This window comes from Palaemon carinicauda, chromosome 19, assembly GCF_036898095.1.
Source record: "Palaemon carinicauda isolate YSFRI2023 chromosome 19, ASM3689809v2, whole genome shotgun sequence".
Classification (NCBI taxonomy): Eukaryota; Metazoa; Arthropoda; class Malacostraca; order Decapoda; family Palaemonidae; genus Palaemon; species Palaemon carinicauda.
Window position 1 is genome coordinate 49,457,257 of NC_090743.1, and position 26,661 is coordinate 49,483,917.

General features: G+C 33.1%; 1 protein-coding gene across 1 annotated transcript in view; it reads right to left on the minus strand.

Moving 5' to 3' along the window:
• Window positions 1-332: 332 nt before the first annotated feature.
• Window positions 333-26,661, minus strand: part of LOC137658627 (blood vessel epicardial substance-like) — a 253,451-nt gene continuing 227,122 nt past the window's right edge. Inside the window, 4 exon segments of the mRNA XM_068393553.1 lie at window positions 333-2,322; window positions 8,775-9,045; window positions 23,227-23,451; window positions 24,308-24,419. Of these exon segments, the coding sequence (XP_068249654.1) occupies window positions 2,298-2,322; window positions 8,775-9,045; window positions 23,227-23,451; window positions 24,308-24,419 (633 nt within the window). The 3' untranslated portion in view covers window positions 333-2,297.

Genomic DNA, 26,661 nt, shown 5'->3' on the forward strand with positions numbered 1-26,661 from the left:
ACCTAATGTTGAATATACATGTTTTTTCCTCTTTAACAACACAAAGTTAAATATATATATATATATATATATATATATATATATATATATGTATGTATATATATATGTATATATATATATATATATATATATATATATGCATGCATGTATGTATATATATATATATATATATATATATATATATAAATATATATATATATATATATATATATATATATATATATATGTATGTATGTATGTATGTATGTATATATATATATATATATATATATATATATATATATATATATATATTAATAACTTTCAGGTTTGAAAAACCCTTTTGATAACAAACATCCTTACATTAGTTGAGAGTAGATTTTCATTTATACAGAGATAAAACGTCCAGCTGACATGTCTCTGAAGTCTCATTGACCCAAATGACCGAAGTTTCACAAAAATGAATCGCTTATTAATTTCAATTTACACAAGGTTCAGTTTCAGACGACTTTTGGGTGACCCATATAGCTGTAGATGCTTTTTGCAGAACTAGATGTTTGAGTATGTCAAATAATTTCAGGAAATCCCAAGGGAACACCATAATATATTAATTGAGTTGAACTTCCATAAATGACTTTAGCGTCTAAGATTAGGAATAATAATAGAAAATTGTGTATAATTTGATATTCCAAATCACACATCACAAGTACATACATCTGATGTAAATGTCTATTTCTGAACGTTCAATTTAGAATAATTTAAAAATTCTGTCTACTGGTAAGAAATATAAGCAGCATATGATCTGCATAAGCAGATACATTTTCTCTTTATTAACAAACAAAATGCAGTCAAATTGCACAATCAAACTAGGAAACACTTTCAAGGTAGCATCCACACATAAATAATCTCCCCAAAAATCAATCCATTTTTTTTTCATACCACATTTCAGACTTTAGTCAACTGACACTTGGGTGTACGTGTTTAAGAATGTCACGGGGGTGTAAATGAGATCATAATATTTCATCACCTAGATATACAGTGTTGGAATAGTTAACAAAATAAATGTGAATCTAAAGGTGTAATGTACAGTATGCTTTATGATCAGTTATTTCTTACAAGGCAATGGCAATTAATTCATATATCCTGTATCTTACTAATATACATGATAGTATATTTTCATGTGGGATAGCAATACAGTAGATTATAGGTCATTAGAAAAACTAATTAAGCTTTCTTATCTGCATTACCCTAGATGAATATCTTCGTTACCCTAAATAAACTGAGCAAGGCCAGTATACATGATAATGTATCACTTTGCTTATAAAATTAAGTCTTTGAAGTATCCATTTCTGAGCTACATAGCCAAAGCTATTACTGTATTCCTGTTTCAGCCATTCTCAAACGTTTGCCGCTACTACATTATCCGTACAAAATGGCATGAGATGTCTCTTTCTAAGATGAGATTTCTCTTTCTATGATCCTAATATCACCAGAGAAGACACAACATCACACTGAACACAGAACACTAGTAAAACACAGATTACACTCTGCTCAGTCAAATGTCGAGAACAAATGGTGACAGAAATACTTATGGATGGTTATCTTTTTTTTTCAATGCACCAAATAGATCCTTTTTTCAGTTGATATTCAAACCATCAAACAAAAACTCTTCGACGCTAACCCTACAATTAAAGTCAGTTTATAAAAGTGGTCTGTGTACATCAGTTATTTGAGTTAACCGTAATTGTTAGTGAAACACTAAATGGCGAAATACCCCAATGGGTTTTTTGTTTGAAATGGTCATGAAATCATCTGCTGTCACTGAACTTTATAAAATAACATGCACATTTCTCACCTCAATTACAGAGTGTAATTACTGTACTCAGGATCTAGATACTCTGTTCCAAATGCATAAGGTCATTATGTACCAAATCACAAGAGCACAAAAAAAATAAAGCCCAGTAATCATGTATTCATTCATGAAGAAAAACTTCACTGAAGTCCTCTCACAGATCTCCACTGACTAACGTAAAAGGGATTCACTTGATTGCAGGTGAACATACACTGAGATCCCTTACAATAGCAGACTTTAGAGGAACCCACTTGACTCTCACCAAGTAAACATACAATCGGGTTTCCTGTAGAAACTTGAAAGAGGAATTTCACAAGTCTTTAGCAGGTAAAAATAAATAAGAGAACTTCCTGAGGTTTCTCTTGCATTGACTCCAAAAGCCACCTCAGAGGAATTTCACAGGTCCCGGGTGCCGCAGTGAACATTGCAGGGTGTTATTCGATGAGCAAAGCAGCGGTTTACAATTTTACGTATTCGGGAGACCCAAGAACCTGCAAAGAGTCAGTTTATCAGAGAAACATAGAATATGCAGTAATAAGAGTAAGGAATGTTTTTTAATGGTTTTATTTTGATTTTATTGAGAATTCCATCATTGCACATCCACTAGCCTATATCAGATTTCACATTTTAACAAAGAGTACTTGAATAATCTTATTGAGGGATTACAGTACTCGATTTATTTCACCAGTTACATAGGAATAGGAAATAAACATAATCTTCAATTGAAAACTACAAATAATCATTCAAACAAGGACACATTAAGCAAATAAGAACTGACAAATAACTTCATGTAAATGAGGGGTTAATAAACACATTTATATATCATAAGAGTAAGTATGGTTAATAAGAAAAGAACAATACTGCAATAAAATTGAAAGAATCTTTAAGATATTAGTATGTACAAAAGGTTACATTTGGTAGTGAATCAGAAGCGAAAACTTGACACTCAATCATTGTGAAAAAAACAAATAAAGAGAGAATAAATGGATTAGTAAAATCACCCAAAACGTTAGCTGTAACAATTAGAAATAACGTATACATAAACAGCTTCGTTTTGATAGTGAAATAATCTTCTTAAAAATAATACCAAACTTTGGTCTAGTCTAAATATCATGACAGCCTTCATAAATCAACATATAAAAATCTAGGTGCAATGATGTTAAACATTCATATCTGTTATGTAAAGAACGACCAATAAAAACAAAGAAATGTAAAATATCTCTAAATTTGTTTCGGTAAATGCCCTTTTACCTAGTTGTAAATGTTTTACAATAGTGTATGGATGTAAATAGCAAATGTAAGTTAAGAATTCAGTGAAAGAGTGAATATGAATACAATAATTCTAAGGTTAGAGTTCAATGTATGAATATGAGCTTGAACACCATAATTTTAAGGTCAATCTTCAATAAGAAAATATAAATACTGATGACATCATTTTAAGGTCAAGCGTGTTTACACGATCAATGCAGTTTCCCAAACAAGTCTATATTAGCAAAATATAAGTCTCACAATGTTTCGCAATTGGGTTATAATGTGCAGTCAGAGAGCCTTAAAATAATCACTGTAGATACTACTAAAGAATAATTGCAGTGTTCTCGACCTAAGAAGGTTGGCATTTTGCCTTTTACTTTTTATCCACCAATTTCTCCAGTCTCTAATTTTAGACCACATGAGTGTGTTATCTAAATAACAACAACAACAACAACAACAACAACAACAACAACAACAACAACAACAACAACAATAATAATAATAATAATAATAATGAAATCTGAGTTCTGAGGCCTATTATCTAGCTCTCATAGAAATTGTTCTTAGGACCTGTTTAATGACATATGAAAATGAGAGTAAGGTAAAGTCAAGGAAGTTGACAGCTGGATTGAAGAGAGCCCAAATTAGTACTGCAGCAGTAGTAATACAATCAGAAGCTCAATATTGAAATGTAAAGAGTAGAGTAAGCCACAAATTTAATGAACAAAACTCTTTTACAGAGACTTTTAAGACAGGGCATCTTTTCAATATTTTTCACCCCACGGAGATATGATATTTAGAAATTTCTTGTGAAATATACTCCACTCATATATTAGTAGAAAATACTTTACTCCTCAAGGTAGTAGGAGCATTATAATAGTGATAGCTGTTTATGTTGTCAGAGTGAGTGATTAGCAAATGAACTTATTAGTTTAAACATGTGATGAGAAGGAATGAGGCACAGTTAGTAAGAAAAACTGCTGGTATGGAAGTAACAGGACAAAAATCTAATGGGCTTCCAGAAAGATGAAGTGGAGGACAGAAGAGAGAACCCATTTCACATCTGACCATATAAAGAAAAATCTTATTCTTCTTCTGATTTTACCCTTTCTATTTAGTGCTATTTCCTATCACCAAACCTCATCATTGGGACAAGAATATAATTACCCTGGCTGGCATTTCCTTCGGCTGGTTTTCCGTAAAGAGAGGTACTGGTGTAGACAAAAAATATATGACGATATAAAGTGGTCCCCCAAAATTTAATTCTTAATCTTGTCTCTTTATCACATATCATAATTATGCTTTTAGATTATTAAAAAGCCAGAGCAAACCCTACTGGATTTGATTATTACTACTGTATAATCTGACTGGCTTGAGACCACTATAGCAGGCAACGTAACTGAAGAACATATGGTATCCATGCTTTTATCATAACCCATATCTTGTCCCTTATATTTATAAGAAGACACAGGAGTCCTGACAAAAGACACCAACAAAGCTATCGTGAATAACTGCGTGAGAATGACAGAGCTGTTCTGAGCAAGAGAACTATAACTATAAAGATGTTGTGACCTCCTGTATGAGGAAGACAAACCTAATGCGATTGCTGGTAAGATAATGACAAAACTGGTGTGATTGCTTGTAAGAGGACAACAAAGCTAGTGCGACTGCTTGTAAGAAGACGACAAAGCTAGTGTGACTGACTGTAAAAGGACGACAAAGCTCGTGTGACTGCTTGTAAGAGGATGACAAAATAATAGCAACAGCTTGTCAGAGGATGACAAACCTATTGTGACTGCTTGTAAGAGAACAACAAACCTATCGCGATTGCTTGTAAGAGGATCAAGAAGCTGGTGTGACTGCTTGTAAAAGAACAATATGCCTACCGAAATTACATGTAAGAGAATTACAAAAATATCGTGACTGCTTGTAAGAGGACGACATAGCTGGTGTGACTGCTTGTAAGAGGATGATAATACTATTGTGACTGTTTGTAAGAGGACAACAAGCCTAAATTATTACAATTGCTTGTAAGAGGATGAGAAGACTGGGGTGACTTCTTGTAAGAGGATGAAAAACTAATTCTGATTGCTTGTAAGAGGCTGACAAACCTATTGCAATTACTTGTAAGAGGATGAGAAAGCTGGCGTGACTGCTTTGCAAGAGGACAACATACCTATCGAGACTGTTTTGTAAGAGAATGACAAACTATTCTGACTGTTTGTAAGATGTCAATAAAGCTAGTGTGACTGATTGTAAGAGGACGATAAACCTATTGCAATTGCTTGTAAGAGAATGAGAAAGCTAGTGTGACTGCTTGTAGGACGACATACCTATCGAGATTGCTTGTAAGAGAATAACAAAACTATCGTGACTGCTTTTAAGAGAATGACAAAACTATTGTGACTGCTTGACAAGAATGAAAAACTATTGTGACTGCTTGTAAGAGGATGAGAATGCTGGTATGACTGCTTGTAAGACGACGACAAACCTATTGTGACTACTTGTAAAAGGACGAAAAAGTTATTGCATTTGCTAGAAAGAGGATGATAAAGCTTGTGTGACCTCCTATACGAGGATGAGAGACCTATCACAATTTCTTGTAAGATGACGACAAAGCTAGTGTGACTGCTTGTAAGAGTACATCAAAGCTGGCGTGACTGTTGTAAAAGGAAGATAAACCTAGCGCAATTTCTTGAAAGTGGACAACAAAGCTAGTGTGACTGATTGTAAGAGGACAACGAACCTATCGCAATAGCTTGTAAGATGACAATAAAGCTAGCATGGCTGCTAGTAGGAGGACAGCAAACTCGTCGTGATTGCTTGTAAGAGGATGAGAAAGCTGGTGTGACTGCTTGTAAGAGGACGACAAACCTAACACAATTTCTTGTAAGAGTACAACAAAACTAGTGTGAATGATTGTAAGAGGACAAAAAACCTATAGTGATTGCTTGTTAGAGGATGACAAAGCTAGTATGACTGGTTATAAGAGGTTGTTAAAGCTAGTGTGACTGCATGTAAGAGGACAAGAAACCTATTGTGACTGCTTGTAAGAGGACGACAAATCTTTTGCTATATCTTGTAATAGGATGACAAAGCTAGTGTGACTGCTTTTAAAAGGATGATAATGCTCGTGTGACTGATTGTATGACTGCTTGTAAGAGGATGACAAAACTATTGCATCTGCTTGTAAGAGGTCAACGCGGCTAGTGTGACTGCTCGTAAGAGGACAACAAACCAATCGCTATTGCTTGTAAGAGGACTGCAAACCTATTGTGACGGCTTGTAAGAGGATGACAAACCTGTTGTGACTGGTTGTAAGAGAACAACAAACCTATTGTGACTGTTTGTAAGAGGACAACAAACCTATTGTGACTGTTTGTAAGAGTACTACAAACCTATTGTGACTGCTTGTAAAAGGATGACAAACCTATTGTGACTGCTTGTAAAAGGATGATAGACCTATTGTGACTCCTTGTAAGAGGACAACAAACCTATTGTGACTGTTTGTAAGAGGACAACAAACCTATTGTGACTGCTTGTAAGAGGATGACAAACCTATTGTGACTGTTTTTAGGAGGACTACAAACCTATTGTGACTGCTTGTAAGAGGACGAGAAACCTATTGTGACTGTTTGTAAGAGGACAACAAACCTATTGTGACTGTTTGTAAGAGGACAACAAACCTATTGTGATTGCTTGTAGGAGGACAACAAACCTGTTGCAACTGCTCGTAGGAGGACGGCAAACCTATTGTAACTGTTTGTAAAAGGACGGCAAAACTATTGTGACTGCTTCTAAGAGGACGACAAATAAATGACAGTAAGAAGACAATAAAATTGTCAGGTATAAAAGTAGTAAAATATGAAAAAAGCTGTTGTGACTGATTTTAGGAGGACAAGGTTTTCAAAAATATATGTAAGACGATGACAAGCCTTTCATGACTGATTGTAGGAATACAACAAAAGTGTCTCAATGACTGTATGACAATGGAAAAGTTGTTGTGATTGTGTGGGGTAATGAAGATTAGTTTATTACAGACCTTAAACCACTACCGAGTTCTCAGTCTTGATTCTCATATACTCATAGTGCACTTGTCTACCTTGCTCTCTTCATTCGTCCTTACTGTACTATAAACAGGTTTACCAAGTGTTTATATTTTTGTGCTGCCTTGTTCTGTCGCTTATTTAACATTCTCCTTGTCTTATAATTCTGTTTTGTATTTTTTTGGACAAAATACTGTACATCTACTGTAACTATTTTCAAACAGACCTTAACATGTGAAGTATATTCTCATCTCAACAGCATCATTATTATGTTGTTTCTAAATACTGGTGTCTGTTCCCCTTTACTTATAAAAAAAAATCTACGTTACTTAAAAATTCAACCAATTTGCACTGCGCAATAGTCTGATATAAGAATGTGCAGTACACTTTTTGTGTATATATTGGGCTTGTAGATGTATAAAAACTTCATGTTATTAGATTATTAGGTAAAAAATTAATAAAACATTCAAAACCAGGGCCAACAACCCCAACAAAAATATCTACTTACATCTAAACACGGTCAATGGATTTTGTCAAAGTTAAAATCAGTCCCTTAGTCATAAAATCTAGAAAGATTGTCTTTGACAAATGAATAATATACAATGTGCAAATTAAACCTGAAAAAATAAATTTTAAGTTTCATGTACTGATTATGTTCAAACACTGAAATTTAATGAGTTACAAAGAATTTCCCTTTACCAAGTTAACAATTACTGTACTGGTTAAAGTACCTACAAATCAATTAGTTCTCAACAGTGCCAGGTCTTAATACTTTGATACTGTAACCATTAACGTACATATATAACAACAAAGATCATATAAGAATAATAATTTTCAGAAAATACGGTACCGTATCTACACAATCACAAAGATGCACTGTGCTTAATTTTCCCTTGGAAGCAGAAGTACTATATTTCTTACTTTAAGATCTTCTACACACATATGAATCATCAACTGATGAGTTTCTGATACACATATGATAAACTTACTTGTGACTTGAGTATCAAAGACCCTCTGAGCACCAAGCAAGACAAGGCAAAGCGTACGACAACATGCAAGACGTACGCAAGGTCCTAAAATACCCACATGCAACAATAGCATTAAGCTATATTACCTAAGCAAAGTGTAGCATTGAGTTGACATGCAAAGCACTGAGCATGTAGCATGCAAATCCCAGGAGTGATCAGAGACACGAACATGGCAAGACTATACAGGCTGCCTTATGCAGGGGCAGAGTGACTTTGCTAAGAACCTCTCTACTTTGCTGCAGGCCTGAAGGATGGTGCTCCTGAGGCTGGAAGGAGAAGGGCAGGCAGGATGGGGTTGAACAGAGATCTTGGACATCCTACAGATACTTTTAACATTTCACCGTCATCATTATCACCATCACCTGCTACATGCACCAGCCAGACACTACTGAAGGGCTACCATAGACTACCATCTTCTACCAGACATCTGCTTTACTGCTTCTTGCTCGACTGAGTCCAGCAGCAGCTGTTGAGCAGGCAGGCAGGCAGACACAGCAGGTATGAAGCAGGCAGGCAGGCAGGCAGGTAAGGTTTCAGACGTATGTCTCCAGCAGAGATGGGTCGTTGAGCGCTTCCACAGAAAGGCGTGTGCAAGAAGCATTTGATTTCACCACACACCTCACCACGTTCTCCCGGTGGGTGCGCCTGCTGCTGCTGCTGCTGCTACCTGCTAAACTGCCTGTGTTTAAGACTGGCGGTGCTGGTGGTGGGGGTGAAGATGCTATCCCTGATGCTAAAGGCGGCATTAGACCCTGTGGCGAAGGGGGAGCCAGAAGACGTTGCTGGCTTCCTTGAGCATGCTGATGATTACTTCCCCAGGCCCCCACACAGGTCGCTTTAAGGGCGGGGTCAGATGCATGCGACCCACGGGACCTGCCAGGTGATGACCCTGAGGAAATAAAGGTTGGGCATGACCGGTGTCTGATCTGTAAGAGTTTGCAACCGTTAATCATTAGTGCTCAAACATGCTAAAAGCTCTATCTAAAGTGTCCCCATCTTTCATGAATAAAGAGCCAACTGGGTAAGAGATAAGATTCAACCAGCAAAAACTATGTAATCCAAATATGATTATAAATTTTCGTTAAAAAGTCAAACAATGGGATTTTGGTGCTGAAGAGAGATGCTTGAAACCAATACTAAAACATTTATTTATTTATTTTGTACCTGTTTCATGGGGTTTGGATTATATATGGAACACTCCTTACAATGCCATTTACTTTTGCATTCACTAAAATACCAAACATTGTTTGTACACAAGCAAGCATCTCACTTGGTCAAAAATTTCAAAAGTAATTTAATCATATCCTTCAATTCTGCAAAAGAAAATAGCCCGAGGCTGCCAAAATAAATTTTCCCATTCCCACATAGAATGGCGTAATTGTGCAAATTAGCATCATGCGAGACACAGCATATATATATAAAGTATATAAAAATCTTAAACGCTATCTCAGCATTGAGGGCCAATCAAAGGGTTAGAAAATGATTAGCTTAAAGATTCCATTATTTAAATGACTATAGTGAAACATGCTGAAAGTTTCTCAAATTGCTCCTTACGTAATTCCATGGGAGCCGTGATACCGGTTAAATAAATGATACTATTAAAAACCACTCAGAAAACTGAATGTATGATGATAGAATTTGTATCTGTATCTTTTTAAATTCAGTCTCATTTCAAGAGAAAATTACAAAATGCAAGGAAGAAAATACAGTAAAATAATCTTTTGAACTATATAAGATATATTTAGCTTTAGAAGGAAACTATTGTGATGAATTAATGAAAGGAAAAAATTGAATGCAATTTTATTTACTGGAATGTAAGTCCAAATAGTACTCCAGTAGCAATGAAGCTTATAAAATAAATATTAGCTAACTCTTGTTCCAAGAAAACTCCATCATCAAAATATGACATCAAGAAAAAAATTCCATAAAATCTTAATACCAATCTGAAAACTGAAGCCCAGAAAATTTGTGTCTGCCCCAGCTTGAGTAAAGGGTGATCTGGTATTCCTAAATCACAGGTTAAGGACTGCTATTCAGCTGCCAAATGTCTTCATGCATATTTTGTGTTACTTTCATATCCTGAAGTTATGAAGATGGCTGCTGCTAGGTGATGTATGCGTGATAATACAAACTAACAGCTGAGATAGGTGGTTACGCTCCCTTGAGATATTGATTAATGACAAGATGGAAAACTTAATGGTTAAAGGAATTGGAGTACCAAAATGGATCATTAATCAATTTCACATTTGTGTGTGTGTGTGAGAGAGAGAGAGAGAGAGAGAGAGAGAGAGAGAGAGAGAGAGAGAGAGAGAGAGAGAGAGAGAGAGAGAGAGAGAGAGAGAGAGAGAGACTAATGGAAGTAAAATGCAAACCTGATGAAATAATATGAACCAAAAATCGATAAATGTTTCTATGCTGTAGATATCAATAACTTGTCGTTTATCATCCATCATATGGTCAGCTGCAAAAAAACGCAACAGAAGATGCTACATATACAGTAAACAACATCAAGATAAATATGAAGAGAAAAGAGGACTAGTTTATTATAAGTAACATCTTTAAGAGAATAAAAGGAATTAAAGGCAAAGACATGTTTTATCTCTTATTGCATGTTGATGCAATACAGCACAGGTTAAATGGAGTGGTTAATAACATAAAGTGTATCCTAGCAGGTTATGAAATATAAGGATAGAACAACTATTTTTGTAATTATGTTTAATATAATGCGTTAAAAATCGTATGGAAGAAATGGTAAATAAACAGCAAAAATTACTTAGAGCAAAGTTAAATACGTGTAAAGAAATAATTAAGTGAAGATTCTTGCATTATGGACATGAAAACAAATATTAATCTATATCATAAAACAAGATCCACCAAAGCGTGAAAAAAAAACTTGAGGAAATGTAACCAGAATAGAAATAAAATAGATATCTCAGGATACCTAAGATTATCAAGATTTAGTAAAAGCGGAAAGGGAGACAGATAACAAACAAATAATGAGATTTATAGAGGTGTTTTCAGATCTAAGTGTTATTTCCGTGCAATTTCTTTCATAGTACCGAACCAGATAAGAATGAAGATTATCTCCTTTTCCAAAGATGCAACAACCAGGAATAAGTAAAAGTAAAAATCCACGTAACTATGTCATTTACAACCTTATCTATCCAACTCCTGATTGTAGTTAAGCAGTCTAGGCTTTCCCTGTAGCCAGTTTGGGTTTTGAGTGATTGATAACCACATCCATTTCTCCTACTTCAATGAATACGTCTTATTTATGAAAAATGATGAATAATAAGAGTTTATTCTTCAACATTAGTTCTAAAGTTGATGAATAAAAGGAGAGAGAATATTAAAATGATAATAATAAAAAATCAATAAGTATTGGGAGCGTAGTACATTTTGTCTGGCCATTTCATCTTATACAATGACCCCAAAAAAGAATTGAAGTAATAAACATGAAAATACGAGTGTCAAGAATTACTTTTCCATGAAATACTTTCAAGGAAGATTATATAAAGAAATTCTTAACCAGAGAAATTACAGAAAGATTTAAGCATTATTCTATCATCATTGATTCTTATTTTAAAAGCATCAGCAATTCCTCTGCATTTGTAAGAAATATTATCCTGATCAAATATAACTTTTCCATACAATATGCTATTTGCATTAAAATTTGAGAGAAAAAACAAATTTTGTAATTTTTGATGAAACAAAACTTGATTTGTATTAAAATATAATGATAACTAAGTATAAAATCCAAGAACAAGGCTTTATCTTTATTTACATTTTGCGAGACACTCTACCTATCCTCTAATTAAGGATCAAACAAGGACCTTTAGATTACGTAAACAATCCTTATATTAGAAAGCAAGAATTCCTCACACATGTACTTTTATGTTTCGAATGATTCGGAGAACTTATTTTCCGTCTTGAATTGTATTAATTAGTTTAAAACATTAAAATCTACAGAAAGAAATAAATCCAAACTAAAGGGTAAATTACCAGGATGTTAAAATTCAATAAAGAGAAAGGGGTTATGAAACATTAAATGTGAAATATAACTAGCACAACCCATTAACTTTGCCTACCTCTCTTAACTCCTTTGTCACTCGTAAACACATCTGAAATTTACCATATGTGTGTGCAGGTGACTCTACAGACAGCTATACAATTTACTATATTGAACGTCTGAACTTAAATTTAATAATTGCGGAGAGAGAGAGAGAGAGAGAGAGAGAGAGAGAGAGAGAGAGAGAGAGAGAGAGAGAGAGAGAGAGAGAGAGAGAGAGAGAGAGAGGACCACAAATGGAAATTCTAAGATTTATGTTACAAAAAATTATCTTAATGTTTTTGGTGCGGTATTATAGTATTATATAAACTACTGAATTTCCTAAGATTTCCTTCGTTCTATATGTGAAAGTAGCTTCAATTTAAATACAGTGATACAGGAGACATAAACATGATTAAAACTAGGCTACCACTAAGCAGCTAAAATAAATATATCTGTTAATATCGTTGGACTCTCCTAAATGAAGGGTTAAACATTTCTGTAAAAAAAACAATGAAAAAACTCATGTAGATTAGTATAAAAAAAATACATTTCTAAAAAGTCTAAAAGGCTACATCTTCCATTGATTTTGAAACTCAAATGCGGGAAAAGAACAGAAAGGAGTTAATGATAAAAAAGCAATGTAAATTAACTAATCAATAAATATTCACATATTTGCGAGTAAGCAACAGTACAAATAAAAGAAGAAAGGAAAATTACAAGGAAACGTAGGCATATAAATTTGTCTAAACTGAACCTCTTCCAAAATAAGAACACACTTCCATATATTAAAACAAATCTCAATAGTAGAATCTAAACCTCAATTTCTTGTTATTCAGAACAATTTTAGTTATAGGAAAAAAAAATATTATCAAACATCTAATAGCAAAAGTGATAATGCATTCTAAAAATATTGAAAACTACAATGGACTTTTGAAAGGGGACCCACAAAAGCCTACGTATAGATTTACCAATACTATTTGAAGCAGAGTAGCATAAAGTAATGTATAATGAATCTCTATAAATTACTCTTTTTTTTCTTATCGTCACAGCTTTACTGTATATTTCTCAAGAAAGGGATGTATGAAAAATGTGTAATACTAAACTAAATTGTTTGGTGGTTACCCGTCATTTTAATGATAAATGTTGGGCACTAAGGCATAAGAAAAAGCAGCAAAAATACAACAGCAACTGTAATCTATACATATATACTAAATATAGGCATATACATTCATAACCACATAACTAGACGGCAGGGGAAAATATACGTGTCATACTTCTGTCCAAAACCTCCTTCAGGTTTTCTATCCTACTTTAGGTCACCCATGAATGGCTGGCAAGGGACAGAATAATGTCCTACAGTCTGACCACATACTGTATACATATGATCAGCGCCCAAGTCCCCTCTTCATCAATCTAAGACCATGGAAGGCCAGGCAATTACTGCTGATGACTCAGCAGATAGTCATATAGGCTCCCCCACATCCATCATTCTTTGCTCACTAGGATGGGGAGGTTGCAGACACTACTAGAAACTATAGAGCTTGAGCGGGTCTCAAAGGTTTTACACAGCAAAAGAAGCATTCAAATGAAAATTAATATAAGTGAGAAAGTAAAGACACAAACTGTATTGTCTTATCAGACTTAAAATCTACCCGTTTTATAGTATTGAACAAGTACGTATTAGAGCGTTCTTGACATGTTTATAATATCTTTCTGGCAATAAGAAGGTCATAAGTTCAAGTTGAGCTGTAATATGTATTACCGTGGAGCCTTCTGACACGAAGAATATAATATTTTATAAGTCAAAAAATACAAGCAAAACTTTTATATTTATTCATATTTTCCTAATTTTTCAAAAATAAACTATAAACATCATCAGATCTCGATATAAGATAAATGCATGAATGCTTAAAAGAGTTTTGTTCTTTTATCCCAAATATTAATTTTTTTCTTTATATAATCTAACTACTGTACTGTACTGATTCCAACACAGCAATTCATGGATTTCAAGTACTTTAGCAATTCAAAATATTGGAGTAAACTTTGTATAAAATCAATATTCATTTCAAGAAACTCAATGATAAAATATGAAACTCAAAGTTTAATTTCCCCCTGGAGCACATGCGATCAGTTAAAAGTTGAATTTATAACAAATTTGTGGTTCTTTACACGTATATATTTCCAAAATTGAGTCACATCATTAACATCGAGAACATTCACTTCTTGAGGCCAATTACTACAGGAAATCTTAATTGTTAATCTTTACAATTCTTTATTAACTTTTTACTATCTTCTTTTGAAAAAATAAAAATAAAACCTCATTAATACGTGAATTGGAGTAAGATTCACATGATTTTAATAGGACAATAAACGTCACATATTAACTGGACTTGACTGACAAATAGTATTCTAATTAATTATGAAAATTTCTTTCAGCATAGGACAAAATTATTTCAATTTCATTTCAGAAATTGCAGTTTTCGGAAATAAAAAGAATATTGAAAGTGCTATTTTCACTTGTTTTACAGTCTTAATAAAGTGATAAAATACATGTATTTAGTGTAAGAACAAAAGAAAATTTATAAGATTTATATGAATGATAAGAGCTCTGTGATGAATTAGATAAAAAAAACTTCACACAAGAGGCATAGAATATGCCACAAAGACATTTATCAAAACAACCAAGAGTTGTATATCTAAATCTCTAACATACACATGTCAACACAGACACAAGAGGCTATCCTTAGCTTACTAATAACAGCTAAATCAGGGAAATAAAACTATCAATGCACATTTCATCCAAAGAGAATTCACTCCTACAGCAAAATTGTGAAAGCATACTTTATTTTTATATTAGATCGGCATTATTTATGGCTAATGTATATATGATAAGATGTGTCAATGTGAGTGGAGACGAAATAGAATACAGGATTGAGTGAATTGGTTAAATTAAAGATATAAAACCAATCAAGAAAGTTAAATTATGGGACGGAAAAAGAGGTGAGATGGTTATTGATTACCGAATACTCTGAAGTTTTACAATGTAATCAGAGTACAGTATATTCAAAGATATGGCAAAAAAGAATGACTGAATTCAGGTGCTTGCTTATAAAAGATGTGTAATGGATACTCCAATATAAATATATCCTGCTAAGGATCGATTTTTGATTTAGTAAAATTAATCTATAAACATAAAACAAAATCTTAGAGGGATAAATTAGGGGATTCCAAGACTGGAGGCAGTCATTCTTCAGTGCCCCCTTTAAGCATCTTGAATTTATGAACTGTGACAGTTAAAAGGGGGGGAAATTAGGGAGGGACTTACTGGGGGCGTGATGTCAAAGGTGGCAGGGGGGCGCGTCCAACACTGGATCCGTCACGTCTGTAACACGTCCTGGTACATTATAATGGATCAAGAAAAAAAAAAGAAGAGAAAAACACCTAAAATGTTCAGTGAGAGTATGGTGATGGCCACAGTGCCCTGGCAGTGCCAACTGTTGATCTTAACGTTAAAAGCAAATATAAGAGTAAAATTGTAAATTAACTTAGAGCTGAGATTCCTTTGACCTGCACATGCAACACTGCAGACAGCTATTTCTATCAATGTATATCAACAACTTACTACATTTAATAAAGGAATCTCTGCTTTCATCAGTAGGGAAAAACGAGATCGATTCTCTGTGTGAAAATGCAAACTGTACTAACATGCTGTCCACACGAAATTTTACGTTCACTACTGGACTACAATACTGTACTGTACTATGTTATGATTTCTTGAAATCCTGCCAGCTAACTGATGCACATAACATAGCCATCCCACCACCACATCTATAAATTGTGCTATCTTGTTTTTGAAATTGACTGTGCTTCAAACAATAATAACTTTGTAACTAAAAGCTGGTCTCTGGTTGAGAATTACTCAATTCAGTAATCCAATAGATAGTACATTTTGGAATACTGTACCCTGCCCAACTTCAGATTGTTGGAACTGGGATTATATAATTCTCCACCTGCCTTACACGTTAAGAAAACTAAAAATATACATTAACATATATAATACCAAAGGACTTATGGAAAAATGTAATTCACAACCAAACAATATCTTGAATCTTAAATATTTGCTTAATGAAATTTACCAAAATTACTTAACCTACATGACAAACATGCAAACTCCAACCCTGCCTTACACCAACAACACAGACAAGATATAACTCCTGATACAGAATGAGGATGGAGATTATCATCTATTTGTTATTTTGAAAGATGCTAAAAGTAAGGGTTGACTATTGTTCATGAGGGAAGTAATAGTATGGTCTGGAAATGTAAAGTCAATAGAATTTAACAAAATTCAAACAATACCTGATAATTTAAAATAGCAATTCCTTCTCACTCACATATATGCAACATATAAAATACAAAAGTTTCCTTCTTCAAAATCAAATACAAAACTGAACTTGATCAAAATATTCAAGTGTTAAAAATTGACAAATATGATGATATTCAAATACATATACTGTACAAAGAGGGCAAATGTACGAATACACTGAAATAATGGGAACTAATTATCAAAAACCTTACCTTATATAAAAACTTGACTTCGTAAATGAATCTTATGCAAGCTGAGATGGGAACTGAGGATCTATCAAAAAAAGTTAACTACGTAATTAATCATTTGGGAAGACAACGAGGCCCCGCTTTATAAATAAATGCAATGAAAATTAATGTACTGCGTAAGCAGGGAATAATTTTCATGATTAGTGAGAAACAAATGGCCATGCTCGCATTTGTCAGGTGAAAATGCAATAAATATTAAATAAAAAAGGCATTTCTGGATACACTTTGAGGAAGTTTAAAAATTTAGTAAAATAGAGTATAAAATGGCAGTAATATTCTCTTCCAACCTCAACAAGAGGTATTTCATGTTTATAAATCCAAAGCTATATTACTAGACCAACTCATAAAAAAGAGGATAAAGCTGTAATTTTTCATTGGCGTTTCTGTTGATAAGTCTGACAGATAATGATAACAAGACCATTACTGAGTTTAAAACCGAGAGGTTAAATATTGTAACCGTTAATACATAACACTTCCATTTATTAAGGGTTACACTCTTGTGATCCAGATGAAGACAAGCAAATTCATCCATAAAATAAACAATTCTGATAACTATTACAGGTTTAAAGGTCGTTCTTCAATGGCATAGGTCAGGGCATGACAATGTCTTAAGAGACTGATCATATACACATATGATCAGTGCCCAAGCTTCCTCTACATCAAACTAGGACCAGGGAAGGTCAGGCAATGGCTGCTGATGACTTCAGCGGGTAGACCTATAGGCTCCCCCAAAACTCCACTTCCCCAGCTCATAACGATGGTGAAATTTCAGACACTACTAGACACTACAAGGCTGAGCGGGTCTCAAATCCCTGTCCAACAGATTGTTAGGCAGGGATATTTCCAAAAGGTTATCACATTCCTTCTAAGCATAGAAATAACCATCAGATTAAATTCTGGGATACACTCCTGATATTCCTGGTATTCAGCACTGATAATTTTATATTGCCGCCATTTCAGAAGTACTTTAGATTTGGTACTTAACCATGGATTATTATTATTATTATTATTATTATTATTATTATTAGCTAAGCTACAACTCTAGTTGGAAAAGCAGGATGCTATAAGCCCAAGGGCTCCAACAGGGAAAAATAGCCCAGTGAGGAAAGGGAATAACGAAATAAATAAACGACACGAGAAGTAATAAACAATTCAAATAAAATGTCTCAAGTACAGTAACAACATTAAAATAGATCTTTCGTATAATTATAACCTATAAAAGAGACTTATGTCAGCCTGTTCAACATAAAAACATTTGCTGCAAGTTTGAACTTTTGAAGATCTCCCGATTCAACTAACCTATTCGGAAGAACATTCTACAACTTGATCATAGATAGAATGAAACTTCTAGAATACGGTGTAGTATTGAGCCTCATGATGGAGAAGGCCTGACTATTGGAATTAACTGCATATCTAGCATTACGAACAGGATGGTATTGTCTGGGAAGATCTGAATCTAAAGGATGATCAGAATTATGGAAAATCTTATGCAACATGCATAACTAATCAATTTAACGACGGTGACAGAGATTAATATCTAGATCAGGAATAATAACTGTAATAGACCATAAGTTCCTGTCCAACCAATTAAGATGAGAATCAGCAGCTGAAGACCAAACCGGAGAACAATACTCAAAACAAGGTAGAATGAAAAGTAGATTGAACACCGAAAATCTTACAGACTTTCTCAATACGTAATACTTTTTGTGCAATTGAAGAAGACACAGACCTAATGTGTTTCTCAAAAGTAAATTGGCTGTCGAAAATCACAACTAAAATTTTAAAAGTCATACAAATTTAAAGAAACATTATCAATGATGAGATCCGATGTTGAGGAGCCACTGTCCTCGACCTACTTACAATCATACTTTGAGTTTTGTTAGGGTTCAATTTCATGGTCAATAATTTGCTCCATACATTAATTTTAGCTAGATCTCTATTAAGGAATTCAGCAACCCCAAATTTACATTCAGGAGATGGAATTAATGAAAGGAGAGTAGCATCATCTGTATATGCAATGAGCTTGTTTTCTGAGCCAAACTATATGTCATGTGTATATAGTATGAAAAATATTGGCCCAAGAACGCTACCCTGAAGAACATTCCTATGCTCATTATGATGCCCATCACCAGTAACTCTTTGCGAAATATTATTTAAAATTTCAATAATGATGCTAAGAAACGACCCACCCACTCCCAACTGTTTGAGTTTGAAAAAAAGGGCCTCAAGATTAACACAGTCAAAGGCAGCACTAAAATCTAGGCCAATCATACGAACTTCCTAATCACAATCAAAGGATTTCTGTACAGCATTGGATATTGTAAGAAGGGCATTTCATGCTCCCAGGCATTTACAAAAAAACAAATTGCAAATTAGGGATTACATGATTTCCTTCAGCAAGCCTATTTAGACGTTTAACCAAAAGATATAAAAAAACTTTAGGTTATATAGGAATTATGGAAATTGGGCAGTAATCAGCTGGACTTTAGCTGTCACAAACAAATTTACATAATGAAGTAACATTACCAGTTCTCTTGCAAGTGCTAATAGAACCTCTTCCTGCTAACTTGCGGAAAATGACATACACAGTATACTAGAATTAGCCCAAAACAAATTAAAGTTACGAGAACAAGGTGTATCAACAAAACTCAGAGGGCAAGATTAGCGACCTGGGGCCCACTTGAGATAACAATAAAGTGACTTTTCCAAGCAAAGTAAAGATGCAGGAGCAAAGATCTTTCTGAAAATGTGTTAGGTAATGATTCAACGAAAAGACAAGAATATACAAAGTTAACAATAAAGTTGAAATTTATAATTACCATAAGCACATGATTTCAATGATAACTGAAATAATTAGCTTAAACATTTACCTAATCAGAAATCTATGTGAGTGTTATCAGCCCATAATATGTTGAGCATTTATGCAGCAATTTCCAATGTTAAGCAAGCATCATTCCTTTAATGCTCCAGGAAAAAAAAATAAAGTACGAGCATATTCCGCTAGAATTCAAAATAAAGTAAATAAAATATGCTAAAAATTTCTTAGATAAAAAGATAAAAGCACCTGAAGAAACAACTCGAACTGCCCTTGGAAAAAGGTTTTACTGACCACTAGTTACGACCCATGTTGACCATTATTTGGATCGCTTACCGACTACAAGTTAGATCCTGAGTGTTTCCCAATTGAATCCTGTAGGGCTAACAATTGGACCCTGTATTGACAAATAGCTGTCGACAATTCTTCAGACCATTTGGTTACTACTATGTCGAATGTCTACTGTTTTATATCTGAAGTTTCATGAGATAATGAAATCTTACTTAAAAGTTTAAGGCTTAAAGGCCGCTTATGAATGGCAGAAAAAAGGGACAGGACAATGTTCTAAAAACTGACAACAGACAAACATGATCAATGCCCTAGACCCCTCTTCTTCAAGCTAGGACCAGGGAGGGCCAGGCAATGGCTGGCTATTGGCCTCCGCAAAACCCCAATTCCCATCTCACAAGGATTATGAGCTTGCAGACACTACAAGAAACTGTCGAGTTTGAACGTTTCACGAACCCCATCAAATAGATTGCCAGGCAGGGACGTTTCCTAGAGGGTAAACAACCCTAAGCATTATTAGAGGAAAGAAAAGGAGAAAATGAGGCACACTCAATAGGAATGGATTAGCGCTGCCTTATAGGAGGCACTAGAGCAAAGGGAAGCTCTCAGGACAAACATAACAATTATGATGTCCTGAAGCAGAAATCACATTCTGTTACCTGAAGTGAGATGTAAATGCTTGCATCAAGGGTAAATAAGCACTAGTTTTATTTGAGATGCAGTCAAATGAAGCCTCCAGTTGTTCATTCAAATTAGGAAGAAAGTTATGGAGTCCTAGAGTAGCTTTGGCATCCTAAAGTCGAAGTTATGGAGGACTGAAGTAGAAGTTTTACAGGCCTAATATAAAGGCTTTTGAAGTCTAACGTTAACTGTACACGTTTTGGAGGCCTAATGAGAATTGACAAATGTCCAATGTAGAGATGTTGAATGTATAATACAGACGTTTTGGGAGTCCTAAAAAGGAAATTGTTCAGGGGCAAAGTAAGGTATCATAAAGCTTCTTTAGAGATTTTTAGGGTCTTAAATAAAAGTTTCAGAAGCTTAATGTAAGAGTTTTATAGTCTATATGAAAGTTTTAGAGGCCTAAATTTGAAAATTTGGAGGTCAAATGAGGAAATTTTGAGTACTAATTTAAAAATTCTATAAGCATAAGTAGAAGTTTTAAAGAATAAAAGAGTAGTGTTTTATGCCTTATTTACAAGCTATGAGAAACTATTTTATAAGTTTTGAAAACCTAAGCCAGAAATTCTGGCGGTCTAATATAAGACTTTTAAAAGCGTCATATAGAAGTTTTAGACGACTAATATAAAAGCTTTGAAGACTAATGGAGAAGAATTAGAGGCATGATGTAGAAGTTTGAGAGGCCTAACAAATGTTTTTGAGGCTTAATCTTGACGTTTTGTAGACTTGATACAAACATTTAAGATGCTGAATGTGAAGTTTTAGATACACATTGTAGTTTTGGAGGCTAAAAGCAGAAGCTTTAAACACAATAATGGTCTTTAATATACAATCATTAGTGTGACCTAACAGAAGATAATGGATAATTTAGCTTTAGCCATCTAAGGACGCTTAATGTAAAATTCGAGCGTAACGCTTTCTTCCCGAGATCAGAAGAGGATCACATTCTACCACTGGTGTTTGAAAAACTCAAGGAAATATAAATTTATAAGATAATGCAATTAGGACACCTTATTCAACACTTCTTATTTATTGCTGATGATTTTAAATCTTTAATCTTTTGTTAAAATTGGAAATCTCTTTTAATGATTCTCATCAAAATGGATTTTTATAAAACTCTTGAAATTAATGGACAGTTCCCAGTGTTCACCTAATCTGTAATCTTTTTATAAACTAATCTTGTTGAAGAGGTAGACATCTAGCAGACAATAATTCTAAACTTAATGTCTTTCCTAAATATCAAATATAAAAATTAGTATATATATATATAAATATATATAATGTATATATATATATATATATATATATATATATATATATATATATATACTGTATATTATCTATGAACACACACATAATATATATAAATATATATATATATATATAAATATAAAAAACAGTATATATATATATATATATATATATATATATGAGAGTATATATATATATATATATATCTATATATGAGAGTATATATATATATATATATATATATATATCTATATATGAGAGTGTATATATATATATATATATATATATATATATATATATATATCTATATATGAGAGTGTATATATATATATATATACACTCCATATATATATCTATATACGAGAGTATATGTATGTATATATATATATATACACTGCATATATATATATATATATATATATATATATATATATCTATATATGAGATATATGTAAATATATACATATATACTGTATATATATATATATATATATATATATATATATATATATATATATATATATATATATATATATATATATGTATATATATTTATACATATAAAGCGAGCTTTTGTCACCATGAAAGTATGCAAAACTGTGTATAAGAACATAAAACTACATTAAACAGATCAATGGTAAAAACTAATGAATTCTACATTGGCATTATGGAGATCTATAAAACCCTTTTGTAAAAAAACCAAAGCTTGTTATTTTTTTATATGAATTCTCCAAATAAAGTATGACCAACATAACAACACATTAGATACAGAAATGTATAGAGGAATACAGTGAGCTATACAACACAGCTACATTTTTCTATGCATCCACTCAAGTGTTACATTTGTTAATATATAAATGAAAAAATATATCTAGTTTTCCCTCGACACCTGTGCAGTTTAATAAGTGATATCTATTTGGCAACATTTACCATGTGTGTATCTAAATAAGGGCGCTGACACGTGCACTTCAGATAGTGCAAATTGTAAACTAGCTGTACCTACAAGCTGCTGATCTGTGAATTGATTTTTTTCATACCCAATGCAAGTGATTTGTGCAATGGTGATTGAAGATAAAAAAAAAATATACCTCTTTATAAAGCTGCTACATTCCTATCTTCTTCGGAAACTTACCAGGTCAAGAAATTGGAAAGCTTTTAGACTTGTTAACTCAACATTGAAAAAAGGGTGTGATAAAAATGACAGAAATCAAACTCCAACGGAAACCTGTCTTGAACATGTAGAGGGGGAAGGATGATGCAGCAAGATCCAAAACGAAGAAAAGGGGGGAATAAGAAAATAATGTTAAAACCAGCGACCTTCAATATTAAAAACAGGCTTCCATTCGGTGGAATTTGACGGGGATACTTACTGACGCTTTCGCAGTACGTGGTAGAAGTCCGCCGATGGGACGCTCTCCAGGCTAAGGACCGGACGAATCCTTTGGTCCCAGTGTGCACGTTGTCCACACTCATGGACCGTTGCACCACCCCTCGCCAGACGTCCTGGGCGCCTAGGCCACGTACGCCCTCGCTCGTTAAGCCACTTACGCCCAGTTGCTCGTTTAGGGAGTATAGTTTTGTAGTGATGTCCTTACCTGGAAAGAGGGGGGGGGGGGGTTTTCAGGTTAAGTGAAGAAAGAGCACAGAAATACCCGAACTTATTTTCTTAACCTCTCAGGTCTTACTATGATCCAGTAGCCTACCTCTCACATCAGACTCCCAAGGTCTACTTCAAGGTTTAAAGGAGCATATTTTAGGGGTGATGTTGCTATAATAATAATAATAATAATAATAATAATAATTTACTACATACAGTGACATATTTGCAGAGGGCAGTTTTCAATAGACTCCTAAAGTTTACTGCAATTTTCAAGCATTGATAATTAATTGGGATCAATGGGATAATGTGGGCTTCTGTAGCCTAAGATCAGTAAGCAAACCATAACTGACATTGTATAACTATTACAAACTATGACCAAAACTTTGCTTTGAAATAAACATCTTTACAATTTTGGTTCTACATTGAAATTCATAAATCTGGGACAATACTAACCTAAGGAAATTTTATTTCCTCAATCAGAGAAACAAAAGTATGATCAAAGGTGTAAAATGAAGGAAAGGAAACAGGCAAATTCATCATTAATTATATGGAACTTGAGGAGAAGTTCAAACTTGCAGAAAATATTATGTTGAACAGGCTGAAATGAGACTATCTTCAGTTTTAAATAATGGCGTATCTATTTTAACGTTGATTCAGATCTTAAGATATATGATACTCTTTATTCACTCTTACAATATATGATTTATTTATTTCCTTTCCTCACTGGGATGATTTTACCTGTAGTAGCCCTAGGGCTTGCAGCATCCTGCTTTTCCAACTATAGTTGTAGCTTAGGTAATAATAATAATAATAATAATAATAATAATAATAATAATAATAATAATCCTCACCTATTAGGTTATGAATGACCGCCCGCAGGAAAGGACGCAGGTGGAGAACATGCCGAAGTCGAGGTCTGGACCAGCACAAGTATTTACTCCGTTCCTCAGCGACTATAGTTACCTGCGAAAAGCATTGTTGTTAGTAATAGAATAGCAGAAATGGACTTTTGGAACCGATTGTTGGTTTTCTCTGGAAATGGTCAGAGGGAAATTTGCAGATCACTTATAGTAGTACAGCATTCTTTACTCATTACCAGGAATAAACTTTTAAATCATGTATCTATCTATCTATCTATCTATCTATATATATACATATATATACATATATATATATATATATATATATATATATATATATACACACACACAAATATATTTATATATATATATATATATATATATATATATATATATATATAGATAGATATATAGATAGATTGATACCTTAGATATTAGGGGTATGCAGATCATTTATAAAAATAAAGCATTCTTTACACATAAGCAGGAATAAACTTTTAAATAATGTATCTATCTATTTACCATTCTATCTATATAGAAAAATAGATAGGTGTTGAGAGTATCAAGATGGAATGAAGATATGAAAGCTCAATCTTGATCCAGTATTTAGAACATTCATGTAGCAGTTTTTATGCTGCAAATTTTTCAGCAAAATATATCATCCGTTTCTTTAGACATTAAATTTGAATTCCAACACAATCTTTTAGCAGAGAACATATGGAAACTCAGCGAAGGAAATTATACAGTTCTAATTAATTGAAAATTATGCTCATTAGTTCTCTCCCATTCATTATAAAGTAATGAGGATATCCCTTCATTAAGACTAGACTTTTCAATAAAAAAAGGACCACATTTATGAATAGGTTACCAAATGGATAAAAAATGCATTTAAATGTAAAAAAAAAAGAAATTAATTTTCTTCTTACTCCCACTAGATTAATATTAAAATAGCCCAGTTAATTTAATTTCATTAAAAGGATGGAGATTTATAAGCCCAATGAGTCAAACTTGACTCCTACAGGGAGATTTTATATATATATATATATATATATATATATATATATATATATATATATATATATATATATATGTATATGTATAAATATATATACATATATTTATACATACATATATATATATATATGCATATATTTATACATACATATACAGATATACATGAATATACTGTACATATATATATATATATATATATATATATATATATATATATTAAATCTCATTAATAAAAAAATAAGTTAATAATCAAAAGCTATGATACACATAATCAAATTGCATTTAATAAAACGACAAGAACTCTATAAACTACATTATCAAAGTCATATTATTACTGCTAAATTAAAAAAAAAGGCCAATAATATAATTTCCAGAACACCTGTTTTTTCCTAAAAGCAAATAAAAAACGGACTAAAGTCTTATAAATGTAAAGAAAGGCGTGTGTGTCACATATACTTAATCCAAACTTGAAATGACTTCAATTTAACTTTTACTCAAGTTCACATAGATCACTTTTGGGAGATGCTCACGAAAGATATCTGCCTGAGCTTCGTTACGCCTGTCAGGGTTCCCATTCCCTTTAATCACACGAGATTCAATCTTCAGGCCAATCACTATGGGTTCTCTATCCTCCTCAGTATTTCGTGAATCACTCAAGATTATTTTGTTTTTAAAATATTTTCAAGTTCCATAATTATTCTTCCTTATTCTCTGACCATCGAATTTGATTAATTCTTTGCATTTATCTTTGATTCTTCACGATAAGGGCTTAATTAGCTTCATGGTCAAGGACCCAGAAATCTCCAATCAAATTTCTTATTATTGTATCATCATTTACATTTTCACAAGGACGATGAGAGAAGCTAGGCATGGTTTTCATAATCACGTGACCTTGAACACACTTCACTCAGACATAAGTAAAAGATCTATTCGTTGACTCTGATAGACAAAATGGGAAACAGCCATTTTCCTTTTAATATTTTCGTACGATAAACAAATTTGATCTGCTTTATAATTTACTAATAAAAGGGGGCGTTAATTGTAAGTATCAAGGATATACTTTCAGTAAGTATATTCCCATATGAAATTAAGTTGCAAATCAAGAGAGCTTATTCACATAAATTTATTGGGTCCTTCATGTATCAAATAAAGGCTCAGATGTTAACTTATAAGAAATATCAACTACAATAAAATGAAATAACAGAAAATTATATACACCAACCTTGTATTGTATACTCGTAGATTAAAATATACGCATATTGGAAAATTCTTCACAGGACTATTCAAGAAAATAATCATGGCTAACTTCAATTCTTAAGGATTATTTAGCT